General features: G+C 36.3%; 1 protein-coding gene across 5 annotated transcripts in view; it reads left to right on the top strand.

The window, feature by feature from the left end:
• PCMTD1 (protein-L-isoaspartate (D-aspartate) O-methyltransferase domain containing 1) overlaps window positions 1-22,092 on the top strand; it is a 40,832-nt gene that overhangs the window by 11,411 nt on the left and 7,329 nt on the right. For all 5 annotated transcript variants that reach the window (XM_048286604.1, XM_048286608.1, XM_048286606.1 and 2 more), the window contains exons 2-4: window positions 5,890-6,316; window positions 10,248-10,350; window positions 21,889-22,060. In XM_048286604.1, coding sequence (XP_048142561.1) covers window positions 6,010-6,316; window positions 10,248-10,350; window positions 21,889-22,060 — 582 coding nt within the window. In that variant the 5' untranslated portion in view covers window positions 5,890-6,009. The remainder of the gene's footprint in view (window positions 1-5,889; window positions 6,317-10,247; window positions 10,351-21,888; window positions 22,061-22,092) is intronic.

Below are 22,092 nucleotides of genomic sequence, written 5' to 3'. Positions count from 1 at the left end.
TTGGACTGGTGTGGGTAGAGAAGCAATATTAATTATTTTGAAGTCTGCAATTGATGGTACACTATACAGACACAGAATCAGGGCAGAGCTAGTGTTCATTCAGTCATAAAGGTGTACATATAACCTGTTGAGATGTAATCACCAGTTTGCCTATAGCAATTAGTGAGTCTGTGTTTGAAGAAGAAACTGCTCTTGAAGCTTAAGAGGCTCAGCTTTGCAAGAGTTTTTTGGTTGCCCAGATTTTAAGCAATTAGGAGAGCTCAGTCAGGATGTGGGGTTAGCTGCACATTAAAATTTCAGTCCAGGAAGTATGTAGGATTGTTTGTTTTGCTTTGTAATAAAAGGTAATGAATTTTCAAGTCTTTATCAACATATCTGAGAACAGGTCTGGCATACAGAACTGATGTATAGAAAAATGTTCCTTTCAGCATTCAGTCCTTGGTATGGTGTGAAGGGGGTAGGTAGAATTTCAGATGAGAAAAACAAATTAAGTACAAGAGAAAGCCCAGACCAAGACAGGAATGTATCCTAGTTCAAAGAAGAGAGAAAAACAATCAAACACAAAAACAACTAACAAAATTCTATGTTGTATTGTTATTTTTTTACTCAAGTTCATGTGAACTGTCTCAATTAAAAAAAAAAAAAAAGTTCAGTAGCTACTCAGCAAGTTAGTCCAAAATTATGCCCTTGGGCAGCTACCAAGGTTAAATTCATTTGATCATGTGCTTATATGCTTGTCACTGATCATACATTTGTGGAGTTCCAGAAGTTTCAGTACCTCTTCTGAGAGAAATGCAGTACCATGTCTGCTGTTCAGTGTGTTCAGGTGACTGGAGGTGGAGGAAGAGTGAGAGCAGGCACATACCCAGAATCTTGTATAAACAGCTGTTGAAAGCTCAAACAGGAAGGTCAGGGCTTAAGCTTACATCAGACTTGACAAACATTTTCTGCCCAAGTAGGTCAGTGCAATTCAGGCTAAGTCAGTAGTTGTAGCTGTTTACATTCATTTGACTTAACGCTAATCCTGTAGTCTGTTCTTTGTTCCATTGCTGTATTGCAGAGAACCTCGAAGCATGCTTTGTGGAGTGCACTGCATTGGAGAGCTGACTCTACTTGGTTTTGTACTTCTTTCTGTTTAACTTGAAGGGCTTCTTGAAGTGACCCACTTAACAGTAGGTTGGGAGTGAATGCTTTTAAGTAAGATTAGTCTAGACTATAGACCTCAAAAACGTGCAGTGTTCTCAACAGAGTTTTCCTTAATGCACCAAGTAGGATCATATATCCTAAAAACAACAGGTTTTCTTCTTTCATAGCTGTTAGGAGTGACAAAACAAATAGCTGTGGACGAGAAGGCAGTTCCAGTAGTTGGTTTTCCAAAGCACTTAGACTTTTTGCTGCCTTTAGTATCAGTTTAGCAGCAAGGTGTAGGTACAATTTTTGTTTTAATTGTTTGTGAAGATTTCATTCCAAAATACCTCTGTGTTCCACATTTTATTCTTATTTTTGTGGTCACCTACTACAGTTACTGCCGGCACATACATCATATTTTGGTTTTCTCCAGTCTTTGCTGGGTGAAGGTAATATTAGAATTATTCTTTCCCTTTCATATCATAATCAATTATACTGTTTATTTTAAAGCTCCTGTTGAAATCTTAAGCTCAACTCTGCAGTTCGAGGTTGAATTTCCTTGTGTGAGTTGCTGTTACAATACTTGGGAGAAAAAGGGAAACTAAATGGAAAATGGAGTCCTGTGGTTATAGGAGTCATTGCATGGGAGGACAGGTGCAGCATGATCTTGAGTTCATAACAGCTACAGGGGTGTCATTAATTGAGTCTGGACAGAAAGAAGTAAATCTGATGCTTGATTGGTGGCCTGGGAAACTTTATATCTCTGCTCATCAGAGCAATGTTGCTGATTTTTGACATGAGTAAACTGAAACTGTTAAATTGAATGAAGTGTTTCAGGCTCTTGTGTGCATTCATGGCTATTTCCTTCTATTGCCAGTCACAGAATATTCCTTTTTGGGGATATTGAACAGCTGAATCATAGTATTAATGTGGAGCTCAGTAATTTGTTGCTGTTTTCTCCCTCTCACAGGTAAGAGGGAACATTGATCAAGCAAGATTGTATTCTCTCTATGAGTTTAAAGTAATGTATCACACTCCTGATTCAGTGTCATGTTTCTCCAAGCCGATGTGTTAGTGAAAATAGTTGTGAGGAGACTTCAAATATGGCTGATTCCATTTATTATTTTATTTTCTATTTTCCATCCTTTGAAACAAAGTGAGGATCAAGTTAGTTGGCTCAATTAGCTTGTATTTCTAAGTAGTTATCTATATGGAGTCAGGTTGTGTCAGTATTACAAGATACCAAATTTTTTAGATACTTGACATCATACAGATTTAGCAGTGTTGATGAGGTTTTGTCTGGCAAATTAACTGGATACCTTGCTAGGACAGTATTTAAACTGTATTTAAGAGAGTGTGCAAGTCCTTAGTGGCCCAGGGAATTAACCTGAAGTGCAAATATATTTGTAGAAATTCTGAAACGTGCAAAACTTGTGTCCCTTTAAAAGCTGGCAAGGAAATCTGGTAAACCTTCTACCTCGTTACTAACTTCTCAGCTAAGAGTTTTGCATATCTTATAAAATAGTGAAGAATTAAAATGCACTCAAATTGTTGTCACTTCTTAGCCACATAGCCAAAAAATGTGTTCAATTAATGTAAAAATGATTAAAAAAAAAAAATCAAAAGAACACCCAGAAATACTGAAATTGGTTACTAGTTAGGTCAGAAACAGAGGTGGTGTTACACAGTTGTGTGGATTGTTATGGAAATTGGAAAGTGTGTTTCCATCTCATTTTTATTGTAAATATAAGAAACTTCAAGATAGGGTTCCAACTTCTGAAAATAAATTCATGAGTAGTGTGGAATGAGAAACGAAGATTGTTTTAATTGTAGTTGGTTTTACTAACTGAATGAACCTTATCAAGACTATATTGAAATGTTAACTCCTAAACTGTAATTTCTATTGGCTTCTGTATTCCAAAGATTCCTGAGGCTAAAAGCAGTAGCTGCATTTTGTTATCTTGTCAAACCTTCCTCTGTCTTGTGAAATTGCTGCACCTCTAATAGGCATCAGAATGCTGCTGCTTGTGCTCTTTGTGAACTGTGTGTTTTTCAGTTTTAATATCAGGGAGCTTCACAGGATGTTTCTGGTGAGCATTCAGCTGTGTAGAAAGTTTTGTCATAGTGTGCTCTTCTGTTTTTGTCTTGATCCTGGGTCAACTGTCACAAGGAAGATTTTAGTAACTTTCCCTTTTTCTCCAGCTGTGCTAAAATGGCTTCTGAGATGTTTTCTTTTGTGTGTTTAAAATATCTATCATCTCTGTTAGTAGTAGTTTTATTTTGATAAGCAACAGCTTATGAATATAAAAGCATTGGAGGAAAGTGAACTATCAAAAAGTATTTCTCTGCAGCACAAGAGGCCACTTCTCGTGAAAAGATCTATTTCTTTCACTTCCTAGGGCATTTTTGGTTTTGAAAAAAATACTTTCCATTTGACCAGCACTTTTTCCTACCTGTAGCTGTGGAGTCCAGAGTAGAGCACTGTAGTTGATTAATGAAAGCAAACCTAAACAAGATACCTAAAAAGCAAACACCATCACTGTCATCTACTTAATATCACCTTCTTCAGACAGGGGCAGTATATCCAGAATGAGATGTAACCTTCAACTGCACTGCCAAATAGCTACACTGTTCTGCTGTCTCATTCTTGAGAGGAGGGACTGTCCATTTCTTGTCTCCCCTACTTCCCACAATGTCACGGTGTCAACCACGCCTTTTCTGTTCTTGGCTTTGAGATTTTGTGTGATAGCTATTACTGAAGTTGAGACACTTGGTGGGTGTCATCAGTAGAAAGTCTTGTGATACTGCAGTAACTTGAGCTGTCATGTAATGCCACGAATACAAAATTACCAAATACCTAAAAAATTCTGTTTCAGTGTTGTGAGTATTGAAAATCAGAAAAATGTTATTTACAGGAAGTAAGTATTATGTGAAAGTAATGACGACACTTGTTGATGGAAATGCTAATAAAGCTTTACGTTTTCTCATCGGCGGGCTCTGCACATTTGCTGGCGCAGTGCTGATGGCGAGCCAAGTTCTCCATCTGCTGGTGTGAGGTGGAAGGGCTGGAAGCAGCAGTCCCATTTCTCAAATGTAGCAGCTGAGTTTAGGCTTCAGAAAACTCAGTTCTTACCTTTGTGTTTTTATTTAAAATTACTTTCAAACATATCTCAATATAATCATGAACTTTTTAGTACGAAAGATGGCAGAAACTATTTCGTTAGTCACTGTAGATTATTTAACCGAAGTATCATTTGATTCATTGGACCTTGAGGTGTGGTGCAAGTGTAAACAAATGAGTAGGGCTGGAATATTTTTATGAACTACACTTAGTAAAAGTCTCTCTCAGGTTTCATATTTTCTGTCCAAGTTGTCCTGTAATTTTTTCACAAGTAGAAAGAAATAATTCCTGTGCAGTTGAACACACACAGGCCTACTTATCCTGCTGTGGAACACTAGGGTGTTCAGAAGTCTATTTTTTTACTTTAATCGAAGATTTTTTTTTTGCTGGATAATTGCACCTGGTGACGCTTTACCTCTTTCCATTCCTGAATGTCAGTGGGAATTGGTTTTGCTTCAGAGGGAAACACACAGCTGGATGGTGAACAGTCATCATTTCACCTCTGATTTACCAGGGCTTTAGCAGCCCTGAACATTCCACCCCCTCCCCAGTAAACTCCCCCCAGTTTATATGACACCCTATGGGATGGAATATCCCTTTGGACAGTTCAGGTCAGCTGTTCTGGCCATGCTCTCTCCTGGCTTCTTGTGCAGCCTTGCTCATTGGCAGAGTGTGGGAAATGGAAAAGTCCTTGGCTTAGGGTAAACACTACTGAGCAACAACTAAAACTTCAATGTGTTATTTTGATACTCACTGTGTACTCTATTCACCTAGAAGTGGTGCATTAAACTTCCTGTTTTCCTGTCTCCTAGCCTTCTGTTGCTATTTTACTGGTAATTCATGCAACATGAAAAATGTTAACATCTGGATTTTGAGTTTAGTAATTAATAATGAAGTAACTGTAGATAAAACACAGATCTGAAGGAATTATTTTGAAGTTAATATGACTTATCACAATGTGCTGTGTAGAATTACACTTAGGACTTGGCAAGCTGTTGAAAACTTCTAGGTACTTAGAAATTTTTATTCCTCTAGTGAATATGGCAGGTGTTAGGAGGCGCTCAATTACTTGGAGGGCTTTCCTGTTTTGATTCCAGAGCAGAGCAATGTGCCATTGTATCTGCACTAGTGTTCTGTTTCAGCTCAAAAGTGAACATCTGAAAAGCATCTCCATCACCCCTTACTGGGCTTTGTTTCCCCCCATGGGTTGATCTTAGAGCATAGAAACCCAAATTCTTTCAAAATTAGTTAAGGTGGTACATACTCCAACTGCTGTTGGGCATTTAGTTCTCAGGATGGGATTAGAGCTTGCCCAAAGGCAGTTGCTGTCCCATCCGTGCCCCCTCAAATATATAACATGGGTGATGGCTTCTTGGCCCTGCAGTGTTTGCAGTGTCTAGCACGCACTTCAGCATAAGGGTTTGCAGAATGTAGACAGCCCATGTTGATGTATTAAGCTTGTGTTCCTCAGCTTTGAGGTAAAGTGTGAGGGGCAGAATTTTGATTAAATACTAGCTGTCCTGACTCATAGTTCTGCTTCACAAAGTTACCCAGTACTAACAATATTTCATCACCTGCTAATAGTTGTTAATTTCTTTGCCTTTTGAAACTCAAGTTATGTAAATGTATCTGTTTTGCAGGATTCACTTGTGATGGCCTTCTGAAAAAACAACTGAGACTCCATTACATACATACACTTTTGGGAAAACGCTCCTCCTAATGTATTTTGCAAACTAATTGAATTACCGTAGAAGTTCAGCATGGGAGGAGCTGTGAGTGCTGGAGAAGACAACGATGACTTAATTGATAACTTGAAAGAAGCTCAGTATATTCGCACCGAGAGTGTGGAGCAAGCCTTCAGAGCAATTGATCGTGGTGATTATTATCTGGAAGGATACAGGGACAATGCTTATAAAGACTTGGCCTGGAAGCATGGAAATATACACTTGTCAGCACCTTGCATTTATTCTGAAGTCATGGAAGCACTGAAACTTCAGCCTGGATTGTCTTTTCTAAATCTGGGTAGTGGAACCGGATACTTGAGTACAATGGTGGGATTAATATTAGGTAATTATTAATATTAGGTAACCTGAATGTTTTTATTCAAATATGGTGGGTTTGCATATTTTAGAAGATTATGCAAGCCCTGTAAAACCTTACTTTTACTTCTTTAACAATGACAGTACCATACTTAAGACTGGCTCTTTGAGATGTGTTGTTCAAATATTGCTGGTTATCTGCAAGCAGTTCACTGGTGCTGTAGTTTGGTGACATTTCGTGGGATGTTTTGAAAGAGGCAATTCTTCCTGCATTCTGTAGTCTAAAATTCTCATTTGAAAGAAAACAATCCTTATTTTTGTTTAAAAGGGAAAGGTAGAGTGGAACAATTTTTGAAGACTAAAATTTTCATCTGCATTTGCACTCTATTCGTGCCCTTACTGTAGGTTACTGTTTTGATCTTCAGTTTATGGAAAGGAAAATCTAAATCTAAATTGTAAAGGCTAATTTCTCTTGAAGAAATTTAAATGAAAAGTAAATTTGTATCAGTATGCAAACAGTTATTTTAAAATACATTTAATCTTTTTTTAGTGGGAGAATTTTGGGATGTAGACTGATGAGACTGTTTAATGGCGTCTGTAGGTTTTCAAAAGAGTTGAACACACTAGCACTTTTTTCTTGTTTTCAAATACATTTCCTATATGAAAAAAGATGGAATTAAATATTGTTGCCTAAATTAAATTTTAAAACCTGGAGAGAAAAATGCATTAAATTTCCTTTTGCCAAACATGTAGATTACAGAACACATACACCAACAACTAATTTTTTTACAAATTAATTTCACATTAAAATAACTGCAGCTGTATTATGTAATGTAGTTTTCATAGATACAGTTTTTTTGACCATATTACGTGCAATTTTTCTTTGGTTGCAGAAACCTTGCTGACAGGTAATATACAGATTTTGCTTATATTTATTTATATACAAAACTAAGGTGTCAAGAGTTGGTTTTTTATTTTTCAATTAATTTAGTTACTTTTTGGCATCAGTTCTTATTTATTGGAAGGAAGAAATTATGGCTAATAGTGCATAACAAACATTATTTGTTGGTATCTGCAGTATCTTTTGTTCTAGTTAATACTAATAAATACAAGAGATTCCACTGTGTTGTGGAAACAGGAATTATGTTCATTCACAGGTAAAAATAAGATAAAGCTATCTACTTTCTTAGAGTGTTGCTTTCCCCTGTTTGGGAGTGTTCCTAATTGAGAGTAGATATTTTAATTTAGATTGTAATATTTTAAATTTGGTATTAAAACTATTACTAAATAGTGCAGCATTTTTTTCTCTAAAGTGTTTTTTCAGGGTAGTGACTAATGGTACTTGTTTATTTCTGTTTTGTGGAAAGCTTTGTTACGTCATTATTCTTTCTTAGCTACTGTGTTAAAAAAAGAAATTTGTTTATTGCACTTAATTGTCTATATTATGTGTATCTCTGTATTTAACCAATTGCAAGTGGCTGTTGAATGCTCCTGGGTTTGACCTCTCCATATCAATCAGAATTCCTGTCCTTCAGAATAATATATGCAGAGTTGAGGAAATCAAACAGGAGAAGACTTGTCTTCTATAGGGGGTGAGATTGGCTGACAGCCTGTGAAGAGCACAGTTACCCTGCAGATGTTCCCAAAAAGGCAGCTCAGGTGCTGATAGGCACTAGCAGGTCTTGTGCAGCCTGGAGTAGCAGCTGCCCAGCTACTTACAAAAGTAGATTTTCCGTGTTTCCAGAGTGCTGTATGCTGTCACCAAAGTCTTAGTGCTGTAATGTGTTTTAAGTTCTAGCCTGAGGCGTGGAAGGTGTAAATGCAATTTGTGCCTTTATTTTCTTACTATACTCCTTCTGATAAAATTAGTTACGTATAATAATTCTACTTCAGTGTTTGTTTTAAATCAGGGAACAGTTGCTTTAACACAGAAAAATAAACAAATGTAATTTTCTGACAAATAAACCATGTTCATTTTTAAAAGGTCAGGTTTTTTTCCAAACAAATTTCAGCATATACTGCAGTGAGGAGCAGAATCATGCGGGTTTTGACAGTAGTTGGGTATCTTTCAATTTGACAGTGTAGTGAGTAACGTTTCTACCACATTGGTTAAATTATCAAATAATCTGAAATCAGTGATCATTTCTAAGTATAGCAACATGCTTAAAAGACCCTGCACAAATCCACAGAGATTAAATTAACTGTTGCTGATACTGTTAAAATGTAAACGAAGTTCCAGCTAGGTGGTGGAAATGCTAGCTCATTATGCTGAAAGAGGCCAGTGGAGAAGTTGGTTTCACATTTTTATAATAGCTGACTCTGCTTACATGTCCAGCTGTGACATTCCCAGTGAAAGAAGAGCACACATTTTTCATCTTTCCATTTAAATTATGGATACTGTGGTATATAATGATGTGGTAGTGTTTTGCATTCATAGTTTTAATTTCAAGATGTTGGAGCAACTGACATTTGCAGGATGTTTTAGTTGTTTTTAAAGTTAGGTACTTGAAGGAATGTACATGTGAATTTTTGGACAGATGATGTTTATGCATTTTGAATTTACTTTGAGGTTAAAGGAATTTTGATTAATTTTTAAGTAAAGAAAACATACCTTGAATGCTGCTGTATGCTGTAGAGCTGTTAGAAACATCATAGCTTATTATGGTACAAGAGAATATTAAACAGCTAGAAAGGAATTGCCTATGCCAATGCTTGTCTTAAAGTGACCAATAAGAAAATGAATTTACAGTAAAAATGTCAGCAGGAGGTACATGTTTTCACAAGTTCTGAGAAGATCTCTTGGATGATAGCTACCTGTTGCCTGCAGTCAGTGAGGTCTTACGAGCACTGCCGGTGGTAACCTTGTGGATTGGTTTTATTTCACCCAGTAGGACATGTTCTAAACTATGCTAAGAGTTGCAATTATTGATCAGCTTAATGGTACATAGCTATATGCTATATTTCTATTGCAGTAAAACAGAACCTCTCTTATTAACCCTAGTCTGTTTTGTTAATCTGTAGAAAAGACAAATTGAGTTCTGTTTCACTGGAGTAACATCATGGAGCTAAATATTTAGGAAAGATTTAGAATGGAGTAGAGGATATAAATATAAGTTTTGTCTAATCTTACTGATGTTTACTTTTCCCCTTCCCTCTCCCTTTTCCAATTCTATGCTCCAATGACTAAGGACCCTGGGCTATGAGTGCATGTTAAATTTAGAATCCTCACAGCAAATGTGACTGTCTGATTCAGATTCCTTCCTGATGTGGATAATCCTCATAATACTGTCTCATGATTTCTTCTTGTTCCTGAAATATAGCATTAACTTTTAGGACACAGTATGACTTGGAATTATACTTGGGTTTGATCACAGGAAAGCAATGCAACTGTGATGGGATTGTGATGAGTGAACATAATGTGTGGGCAATTTCACTGTTCTAGATGGAAATTAATTATTATATATAACTAAATCAGCAACAAATTTCTGATTTTGCAACCTGCAAAATAGAAGAGCATATAGGGCTAAAGTATATAATCCTCAATCTCTAAATTGTGAGAAGATTAAAAGTTTGCCATAAGAAAGCTTCAAAATTTAAATACAAAATACAGACTAAATTATAATTTCTATTTGTTGTACTCCAAGTAAATAATGTGTTGAAAAAGAGTTTGCTCAGACTGACTTCATCATAGTCAACATTTCCTGCATGCTTACAAAGAAAATTCATTCTGTATTCGTTTTGCTGTAGTTCTGTCCATGTTCTTTTATTGAACCTTTGGCCTTTTACCTTCCTCTTAAGCACCAGTAATGCAGATGCAAAAAGTAATTTTGTCTAGCAGTGTTTGGAGACTTCGGTTTTACGCATTTTTAATGTTTTCACAGTATAGTGCTGTTCCATTCAGTTTTGCTGTGCTTAGAAAAGAAACACCACAAAAGACACCATGCTATTTTTATTTACAGGACCTTTCGGGATAAATCATGGAATAGAGCTTCATTCAGATGTGGTAGAATATGCCAAGGAAAAGTTGGAGAGCTTCATAAAATACAGTGATAGCTTTGATAAGTAAGTATCTAATTTGTCTAGCTTGCTTTGCAATAACATTTTTGGTTTTAAACTCAGTGTGTCATTGCTTATGAGCTTAGGGAGGGGAGAAGAATGGCATCACACAACCAAAACCTAAGACTTCCAGTTTGTGGCTCTACTTCATGAGGTAAGTTGAGGCTTAAGAAAACACTCTTTGGAAGTATGGGAGTATTTCTGCTGTGCAGTGCTTAGTGAAATGGATTTCCCTGCATTTTGTCAATGTGTATACATACATGGGCACACATATGTATGTGCATGTACATGCATATATACATTTAGGAGAGTGCCATGATATGTGGGTGTCTTTGCATGTATAGAGCAATTTTTATCCATTAAGTCAGTTTTTATTATGTAATTGTGCATCATCTCTCTCTACAGTATTAACTTTTTTTTCTAATCTACCCCTGTTGATCTGGACACGAAGAAATTTTTCTGATGGTCCTTGTGTTTACTCCCTGAAGAGAAGGACTTGAGTAGTCATCTGTGCTTGTAACACTACTCATTTTTACTTCTGGGTGTAACTCTGGGTTACAGGGCTTTGAACCTGATTGCTTCTACCTACTCAACAATTTTTTATTATTTTAAGCTGGCCTGTAAGTGTGTTGGGCATCTCTGCCTCTATGGAAGGGAAAGCAAGGTTCTGGCTAGGGCTGTTCTTTGTAAAGACTTCTTTCCTTGCAGGCAATAAATTTTCCAACAGTGATTATAAGGTAGCATCTGGAAACGCAGAAAAGCTTTTGACTTATAGGAGGAGTAGCCTAAAAAATTGCACATTCTATACCTCTTTCTTCCCTAGTGGGCAGTAAAGAAAATTCTTGCTGTCTTTTTACCTGTGTAATGTGCTTTATAACTGCCACATTCTTGATTGTTGGCTGAAGCTCAATCCACTTTTTTTCATACCCCTAACTTCAGGAGCTTGTCTGACCACAAATCTTTCTCTTCATGTTCCTAAGTAACAGAAAAGTACCATCCTAGTGTTACCTGTGTCTGAAGTCAGTTTTGGAGTTCTGATACTGGTTAGATTATTTTAGTACTGTGTTAACCCAGTAAAATAAATAAAATCATGTAGGAGAAAACGCCTATGTTTCATTACTATTGTGTTAATTTTAATACAAGCATTTATGTTGGCTGAGGTTAATCTATAACACAAGCTAGAACAAATAAAAATGAATTCAGTGAGGAGCTTTATGATGCAATTTATGGGTCTTAAAAAATGTGAAATATGGTCATTTTTGATCAATCCTAATACTGCATTATTGGCTCTATTAAGTTGGATGTATCTGCTAGCTAGTGAATTCCTGCACGTACCTGTACTTGTGCGTTACTGTAGGTGTCTGTACAAGACATACAAAAAAGCTGGTTTTGCTTGGAATGTCTTTCCAACCAGGTGATAGGTTTATATACAGAAATTAAAGGAGATTGGGGTAGCAATGCTTTCTCATTGTTGAAGCAAAATCTGATTAGGATAGTTTAGTAAACGAATAGCAGAACACTGGGGGGAGCTGGTTACACTTTAAAACATGCAAGAACTTGAGACAAGCAAAACAAAACTGTTAAACAATGCAAGCAAATGTTAGTGTTATATGTGTATTGTGTTTCAAAGAAATAAGACTCTCACCCGCATAACAAAAATTATGCTTTTTTGAAAGTGCTTTTTGATAGAAATCTGCCTGTAATAGCTGCAGTGCAGCTGATACAATAGTGGTTGCCTGGTTGGATTTTGTGTTTTGGGGGGAATTTCCAAGTTGTCTGCATAGCTGATTCCGGCTGACTGCTTTCTTTGTAAATATTCTGTATTTTACTGTATTTAATGAAGATGATGTGTGGTTTTTTCTGTGGTAGGGTTCTTTAGTATTTGTTTCTACTGTAAGTATTAATATAATATACTGAATTTTAAGCAGACTCTCAAAGTAATGTTCTCTGACTCAGTAAGTCTGGTTTTGATTCTTGTTTCAGTAACTTTTTCCTGCATCTTCATTTATAAATGAAAGATTTTTACCCAGAGTTATGGGACTGTGGCATCTGAACTTAACTATTGCTTTGGTCAGCTCAGTATTTGGCTGAAAGACCATCCAGGGAAGAGGTGTGCGGTATCTGTCTGCTGCTGAGCACTGGTGTATACTGAGCAGGAGGTCTCACTGTTTGAAAACAGATTATATGGCAGACTGGTATGAATGAAGTCACTGTCTCAGTGAATGTGTGCGTGAAAAATAACTTTCACTTGACCAGCAGCCTCTAAGAAGGCACCCAGAGGACATAAGGAGCACAGAGATCACAATGTGTGTTCCTGGCACTAATGGAGTTATGTGAATGGGAAATTCAGTAAAGCTTTGCTTTGCCACTTCCCTGCATTCTGTCTTTAGTGTATCAAGTTCTACAGTCTGGTCTGACTGTTCTAAGCATTCTGCTTTTGAAACAAAAAACACGATTTTAAATTTATGGGTAGGTACCTGGAGAGCTTCAGCATGGATAAAGTGTAAATAAACACTTTGTAACTTTGTTCCTTTGCTTGGACCAATAGGCCCTTGGTTTTGCATCTGACTTTTGTGTGTAGCTGGGTCATGATGGTTTAGGTGGGTTCTTGCCTAATAAAACAAGACAGAATATTGCTTTGATGCTGTTTGTATGGGAGAATGTTCCAGTGCTGTGTGATACACTATAACTTGCTTTTTTGATTCCTGGTACTAATGTTGTTGAAGTACAATTAAAAATTTGCTTTTCTATGATTCAGGTAAGGTACTTCACCAGAGACCTGATACTATATAATATAAAGTTACCATGTCCAGAAGGATTTGAGACTCTCTCTCAGACTAAAGGGAGGGTTGTCTATCTGTGGTAGCTGGTCTTATCTCAGTTTTGGCTTCTGGAACTGTTCATTGGAAGAAGACTTCTCAGATACCTGTTTTAAGAAAGGCAAATAATTCCAGTAATTACTTGTATCTGTATCCATATCCCACCAATCTATAAAAACAGTGTTCCTCTAAATGGAGGTGGAGTTGTGCATTCTGAAAGATAAAGTGTGCCTTGATTTACTTGATGATATATGTTTGCCAGTAAAAGCAAAGGAGAAGTTTTTTCTTGAAAACATCTGAAAGTGTCATGATGGTTGAGGTACAAAGATTTTAGGTATAGACTAAAGAAAACTCTTCTAGTCTGAAATGTATGTAAGGCTCTCTTTCATTCTTGAAACCTTCAGAGAATGCATGCCAATTAAGGGGAAAAGAATCATTCCTTAAGAAGGCACTATCTAAAACACGTATGTTCAAGTACCAGGCCCCGCTTCACCTGTTTATTGAAGGGGAATGTGTTGTCTTTTCTGCTCCCATTCAACTTCTAGACCTAGAATATCCAGCTCGGAGAGAGAGCCAAAGGGCAAGGCTAGGTTGCCCATCTTCTAGCACCTTATCAAAACCCAAACCTGGGTAAGCTGGTGAAGTCCCTGCTGTGAAAGAAAATCACCAACCCTTCTCAGGATCAAAAGAAACCACTTCAATGGTAAGTGACAAGAACCCTAGTACTAATTCTGGGATAACTGTTATGGGTGAAACTTCTTCCTGAAGTCCTGTAGTAGATTGTGTTGGCATTGAAGAACAGTAAAGAACGTCTTCCATCAGAGTATTTTTCTTCATTGAAATGGACTCTAAAGGCTCACTTTGTAAATTAAAGTAGATTTGAAAGGCAAGTCCCTTAGTGTACACACAAAGGAGAATAAAGCTCCTTCTCGCTGGTCAGCTGGCTAGTGACTGCAGTAAAAATGTAAGCAGGAACAGCGAATTGTCTCCAAAACTTACTGATGGCTTTCTCAGTTTAAATCTTACTGATAACTTAATTTCAGATAGTGTAAATAATGTTTTTTTAGTGGTGAGTTCGTTCTTGTTGAGATTTAATCTAATCAGAGCAACACAGGTAGTGGGGTTCTTGATGCCAGAGATTATGTTAAAGAAAAGGGAAGGAAAACGGGGGTTTGAAACATAGCCTTTTTTTTTTATTTAGGGATATGAGGGAAATACTACTTCTCATTCTTTTATCTTGTAAACCAGAAGGCTCCAAAGACAATTGAATCTCCTCTTACCTGGGGAGGAACTAAACCTGCATTTTCCAAGTATTTTATAGTAACAAAAATATCTATTCTTGCCTGTAGAAAAACAAATAAAATACCTTTTAGAAATAAATCCCATGATGGACACTGCCTTTCTTTGGAAATCTTTTATGTCTACAAGTTTGGTAGTACTTAAATTTTTTCTTGCAATAAAACAAGTGATGACAATACTTGGTGTGTGGCTTCTATAAAAGCTGTTGTTTCACAGAAATCCTCAGTACAAAATACGACTTCTTCAACCTATAAAGTCATTTTCTGCTTCAGTAAAAATAGAAGGAAAATACTTTTCTAGTTTTTTTTTTAACAGACAAATCTTTCTGTAGACTTTTTCCATGGGTATATTAGGGCCTTGATAATAAACTGAACTGACAGAAATTTTTTCTTGCTTCCCTATGCTTGTTCACTTTTCTTAAAATTCTCTGTGGAATTGATAAAAAGTACTCCTTCAGTAGTATTTTCAATTTACTACCAAAGTTTAGATATAATATAGTGAAGTTGTATTATTGAGGTTAAATTTTGTAAATCAGTGTTGAAGGAAGAGTATCATTAGTCCATAAGTATTTTTAAGAACCAGTATTGGACTTTTTTTTCAGGAATGTTTGAATAATGTGCTTTGAACCACTCAATGAAACTGATGAGAATATCAGAAATTATGAACAAGATAGCTAAGGAGCAAGACAGTTTTAGTCAGACATGAAAAATGACAAATACAAGTGAGGTAGAGAGATTCTCACTATCCCTACAGCATTGCCTGGAAGCTGAAAAAATGTTCAAGGCAACATTACTGAATAGAAATTTTGCCAGCATCGCTTTTGGCTATTACTGTTCTAATTGGGTGCAAGGGACTTAAAATGAAGTCAACAATGGGAGCTTTTCAAAGATGTAATGTTTTAATCTGTTTGTTTTCTAGTATTTCTAGTATACATGCAAAAGGTATCAACAATACTAGTAGGTGAAAAATGTGTGACTTTTCAGCAAAACATGCTAGAAATACATAAATATACATTTATACAGAGCCAAAGACTAGTTCAAAAAGCTTGGAAAAATACTTAAAAGAGATGCAGTGAACAGTGGAGAAAGAAATAGAGAAAAGGTGATAGAGGAATAGAGGAAAGAGCTTGCCATCTTGTCCTGATATTGCCCCACTTCACGGGAAAAGAATTAACAGTCTTCAAACATTGTTTACCTTTGTATCTGACTGGTGTTAGCTCTAGAGCATTTTTGCAGTCAACTAAAATGAGAGAGACTAATGAGTCATAGAAATCAAAAGCTATTTCATTAATCTGCTTTATGTTCTTGTAGCATGTTATATCACATAAAGCTGTGTGAATATTAACCTTCATCTGTTGTTTTCAAAGAAGAAAAGTTTTAAAACCTGAAAAATTGACTAAATGATTTGAAAACTTCTTCAAAGCTTTTTTCAGTGAATACATTAGTGTTTAAACACTAGGTTCTCGGAATGCTTGGAGTAAGGTTACTGATTTAGGAAATACTTGTTTGATATAAGAAAAGCTCTGAGATTGTATTCTTAATTCAACTGGACAAAGAAGCCACACCTTTCTAGGTTAAATGATGTGTAGCTTTTCAGTCTGTGTCTTCAAATCAGTATGGGAACTCAGTCTGCAACTGCTGTAGCTTCATACACCAGTTTTTGGGTTTGTTTCTCTTCACCAACAAATGTGCCAGTACTGGTGGGGGTTTTATTTCCTTCTTTCCTCTCTTTTTCTACCATCCTGAGGAGTCCATTTTTGGAAAGTATGGCTAGCAGTATATTAGAGCTAGGACAAAAGTGCATAAGTATAGGACAAATGTAAGTGTTACTTCCTCATCACAGTAAGCAAAATTGTTTAATGTTTTATCACTTATTTTCAGACTCAACACATTTTGCAGATTCATTTCAGTGTCTGGTTATTAATGTATTTGATGGTTTAAGGGTAGTTTGATAGAAAGCTAATTCCATGAGTTCTTATGCTGGATTTACTATTCTGTTATGAAATATTTATTAAGATATGTTACGTTTTGGGGGTTTTTTCCCCACAAAGACTTGAGTGAAATTCTTTCTACTAATGTCGTGTCACTGTAGTTCAAATGACAAATGTTAACAACTTGCCAACCTTTTCTTATACATTATTAAAATAGAACGGTGGTCCTTTGTGCCCTAAATTTAAATAAATTTAAATAAATTTCCCATTAGAAGGGAATTACTTAAAGCAGTTCGGTGGTACTGAATGTGAATTCAGGCTTTTTAGACGTTTGAGTTGACCAACTAAAGGAAATGTGTGGATTGGAAAACAGCATACTAAATTCATGCTGACATGGATTTTCTTTCTATAAGGGCTGTGAACAGTAAGCTGAGAGATATGAGTGTGTTAGTAAATATGGGGATAGGCGGAAGTGTACTGTCAGATGATATTCTGATGTGAATGTAGTAGTTAGGAGGTGTAAAATGTACCTGGAGTGGTGCTGGTTTTAAGAACTAAATAATTCTTCTCTTAGCAAAAACAGTTTTAAGTGGTTCCCCAATATTGCTTTTTTTAAACATCTCATAACATGTTTTACTGTTTCCTTCAGATACAAATCTGTGGATGCTGGCAGGTTTTTTTCCTTCAAATAACTTGTTATTTTTCTCTCCAATTTTATTGAACTTGGTTTTTTTTTTCCTTTTTAAATCAAGTATGTTTACCATTTAAAACAACAAAAAGGGAGACAATCCATACCTCCTTGCACCTAGTCTCATCTTCATGAGACATCAGCATAACATCCTGCATTCATGGAGGTTGTATAGGTAGAAGAGCTTAGCCCAAGAAGTGTCCTGTACATATTCAGAGCTGGAAGTAATTAAAGGTAGGGTTCACGGGTGGGTATCATATTAGGACTAACCAGTGAATCCCCTTGTAAAAAAATCCCTGCTGTTAGGGTGAGTTAGTGCTATACTCTCTTGTTTTTTTAATTAGTATTTTGCTATGACACATACACTAGATTGGTGGATATGGATACAAGAGCAACAAACTTTACCTTAGTTCTTTGCTGTAAATGTTTTAAATGGCTGTTTATTTTATTACAGTAGTAATACTTTGCTGTGTTGATATCTATAGGGAATCTGACTTTAAAACATGGGCAGTTACAATCTATTACTTGATCATTTTCTTAAGTTTCTGCAGCAGAGGCAAAAACTCACTTTAAATTCTACAGATTTTTTTTTTTTTTTTTAGCTGGAGAAAAAGTACCTTGGCTATGTTGAGTGCAAACTTGAAATGCCTATCCCATGCAAAAGTCTTACACGCTTGAAACTGTGTGGTTATCCTGGGCCATTGCTTCATGTGATCTGTGTGTGCTTAAATTTATTCTGTGGCAAGTGTTTGTTTAATCAGAGATTTTCTGTTGCTATTTTATTTGTAATGGGAACTCTTAATTTCTGTGTTCTTGGCTGTTGGTTCTCTTGTAATCAAGATAGCCGATTCCACTGAAGGACCTGAAGTGACTGAACCTTTCCAGATAGTTACAGAACTTTTTTCCCTTCTTTTTGTTACCTGATGTGTGAAATAAGAGGTTTTCTTCATTTTACCAATATAATGCTCTGTAAAGCCACCCTGGCCACATGGTAGAGGTAAACAAACATTAAAGGACATGGCATTTCTTAATTCCATTTCAGCTTGGAAATAAACAAAGTATTAAAGTGAAATATTAGCTGTTCTTGATAGTTACTTTGCATGTTTTTCAATACTGCACGTTAAAGCAATAAACAATTTTATTTTCATCAATATTAATAAAAGATAGCTCCATGTAACACAAAATGAAATGTAATATCTGGTCTGTTTTGATACCCCAGATGCAGTAGGAATCAAAGAAACTTTTTGGATGTAGTGACAATTAGTACTAGAAGAATTTGGGTTTGATTGTTTTAAAATGGAACTTGACCTAATATGGTTGGTACTACTTTCCTAATGTAAGACTAACATGCTTGTGTTGCTCTTGGTAGGTACTCTTAATATTGAGTACTTCCTTGTATTTGTAGAACCTTTGTATTTAAATTTTAAGTAATTTTGTGATCAATTGATGGGGTCTCATATACTTGAGTAAAACCAATCTAAACTTCACTCTTTTTGAAAATTACTTAGGCAAGTTAGTAGAAACAATTTTCAGAATTATACTTCAGTCTGTGTTCAAAGGTCATCTCAAATTACTAGATTGGATAAATACAAGAAAATGGTACATACCTTTATCAGCTCTTTCTCATTCAGAGGTGTGTATATAATTGTGAAATCGAAATAATTTCAAGATTCGGGGATCTAGGAAAGAGTCTTGCCACATCACTAGTGAGATCTATGTTACATGGGAGTGTGGAGGAACCAGATTCACTGTTCTACAACTTAACTAGTCCATGAAAAGTCCATGGTGCTGTTCTAAGTAGGAATGCAGTATGCTTTTCTTGTATTTCTGGTATATCTGGTATAAGTCACTGCTCAAACCGTAACACGTGAAGCAGTTACTTTAGAATAATTTCATGAGAAGCACGAATGAGGGAATTGGCTTTTGAACAGGCATGTTGCTGTTACCAGAGACAGTTGATCACCTTTTCCTCCCATTTCTTCTACCTACTTTTACCTTTCTGGATAACAGGGAACTACATGTGGCAGTTCCTGAACTAGCAGCACAGCAGCAGCTAGCACACCAATTCAGGCCAGCTGGGGGTGAGCATGGCATGGCCAGGTGAGCTGATTAGACTTCATTTTTTATCTGACATGGATTAAAGAGGTGTCTTCAGAATTTACATGTAACCTAGTCCATAAAGTGTTTAGTTTTGCTGTGGGAAATGAGTGTCAGGAAGACCAGCCACTGACAGACTGGGTTGAAACTAGCTGAAAAACTATATAGAGGAAGACAGTATTTTTTGAAGCAAATGGAATAATAAATGAACAGCTGTTTTGGTCATGAGCTTTGTGTGTTCACAAAACTCTGCTAATAGCATGGAGGGAGCACAGTCCCGCTAATTTAAGGTGCCTATAGACAGAGTTGGTCTCTAGTGCTTAACCCATTTTACTCTTATAAATGCATTAAGAAGTTGCTTTTGTGTCTTTATTTGCACTTTGTGCCGTTCTGGTTACAAGCCCTGGAGCTAAATGACAAATTATCTTCAGATTTTACTGTATTAGTGAAGACTGCTGTGGATTTTTGTCCTCAGCTCCTGTATAGAGTATTTTGTGTCTGGGGAATGTTCCGTGGGGTTTTGTTGTGTCTTGTATTTCTTGGACAGTTTGGTGTTCCTCCTTGTTTTAAGAGGCTGTGATCAGTGTATTCTTGAGCTTTTAAGGTGCTTTCTGGTAGAGGAAACAGGATTATCTGGTAATAAATTTGGTGGGTTTTAGAAGAGCGTTCTGAGAAGAAGTTGTAAAAGCTGTGTGGGCAGGCAGGGAGGCTTGTCTTCATTTTTCTATAACTAACCAGGGACTGTGTCAAGATTTAAAACTGCATTTTGGAAAAGTACCATATTCATTCTCTCCCTGTCCCCTCTCCCTTCCTCCTTTACTTTTTAAATCCACAAAAGTACTTTGCTCAAACTTTCAAATTAAATTGATGCGGTAAAGTTTAATTTAAACTGTAGACAACCTGAAATGAAAACTATAGCATAAACTGCCTGATTGACCTGTATGTGGAATGTAGAAAATGTAGAACATGATAGCACAAGTGCTTACAAAATGAGATTTGCTTCTTCAGCACATTGATCAGTGCCTTGGATTTAATTTTTTTTCCAGCATTTAACCTTGTCTAATGTATTTCTAGATCTTTCTGTGTTAGTCTGGAATTATTTCAACCACAGTTCAGGCCGGTCTAGCTTCACCTTCCCAGTTGTGTGCAACAAGGTAGTTTATCCCTACTCCCCTTCCATCTTGTTTTTTTCTCTTTAATTGACCAGTGTTGTTTGTAGTTTTCTTTTTTTTTCCCCCCATCTGGGTTTGGAAGCGACAACGTGGACTGTTGACCGCAAGAAGTACATGAGAGAGAGCCATTCGGTAGTTTTTAAAAGATTCTGGGTCTCTCTGGACTAATCAAAGAAAGAAGCATTGGAGTATTTTCAAGATCAAGCATCCTATCTTGGAGGAAAAAATATACTTCCAGCAAAAACTTCAATTTCCTGATTTGTTAATGGCAGCCCTCTAGATCAGAAAGTCAGCTAAACCCTTACAGGTTTCATCCCTAAGCAGTGAAAGCTGCCAATTTTACTGTAGCTGAAAAAAATACTGATTTGAATGTTGTCAGGTGGTGTACTGGGATTTGCTAATGGTAGCCAAGCAAAAAGAAAAATTACTTTCCATTGACAGCTGTAATGTTCATAAAATGGCCACATGTATTTGAAGTTTTCAGAAAAATCATTCCTTCTGGATGATGTTTGAGATGCACTGGACTTTAATACTGCCAGATGAAGTTTATGAACTTCTTCTTGCAACGACAAGGGTGTTAGGTTTTATGTAATATTTTTTTCAAATAAAATCATAAATCCTTTCTATGAGCTACTTTGTAACCTCTCTTCTTAAATATAAAGTGCCTGGGGAAAATGTACAGCTATTCACACAAGGAATTTTTTTACAAAACGGTAAATTTTGTTATGGTGTTAACAGCTGAAGCAGTAACATGCTTCAGAGATGTAAAAAATGTCAGAAAATAACAGTGTTATGGAGAATATATGAAGCTTTAGCAATAAAGTACTGCCCTGTACATTTTTCATTGGGTATTCCATGCAGTGAGAGAGAACACTTACAGTCCTTGCAACTTGTGTTATAAATTTAGGTCCACTAAAATGCAGTTGTGTAACTTTCATTTGCGGATGAAAATGAGATGTTTCTGAGATAATGAATCTTTATTTTTTTGTCTTGCTTTGCGTGTGTCAAAAAAATGTCAGACTTTTCCATTGAATTCCTTTTGGGGGAAAGTGGATTGGGCTCAAGGTGGAAAATCGGGAGGTAGAGAAAAATGAGTCTTTAAAAAAACCCTAACTTAGAGAAAATGGAGGGGAGCTACTGGGAAATGAAACTTTTCAATGTTTAGTCAACAGCCTGGGTATCACTCATTGTTGATAAACATACTGTTTTAGTGGCACTTGTACCATATGTCTTAAGATTTCTTTGGATGAATCTACTTGCTTGTAGTGAGGAAGATGATGTTTCTAAGCTTTCTCTGTTTTGCATAGTACATAATTATAACTGCTTAAGAGTTTTTCTTCAGTGGTCCCTGATGTGGCAGAAAAAAACCAGATTACTTTCAAAGTAATGTCTTAATACAGACTTCTAAGTTGTGTATGTTAATCTTTCTTCATGATATAAGGGAAGATATGAAATACATTTTTCTGTCTTTATCTGGATTTTCTTAAAAATCCTAATTTGAAATGTGTCCCCTCTTTCTTTTTTTCTTCTTCCCCTTAGATTTGAGTTCTGTGAACCTGCCTTTGTGGTTGGTAATTGTTTGGAAATAGCTTCAGACAGCCATCAATATGACCGGATTTACTGTGGAGCTGGAGTCCAGAAAGACCATGAAAACTACATGAAAATTTTATTGAAAGTTGGAGGCATTTTAGTAATGCCTATAGAAGATCAGGTGACTTAGTGACAATTTCCCCTTTTTATCTT

This window comes from Corvus hawaiiensis, chromosome 26 (genome assembly GCF_020740725.1).
Source record: "Corvus hawaiiensis isolate bCorHaw1 chromosome 26, bCorHaw1.pri.cur, whole genome shotgun sequence".
Lineage (NCBI taxonomy): Eukaryota > Metazoa > Chordata > Aves > Passeriformes > Corvidae > Corvus > Corvus hawaiiensis.
Note: the sequence above shows the minus strand (reverse complement) of the source record. Positions and strands in the feature narration are given on the sequence as shown.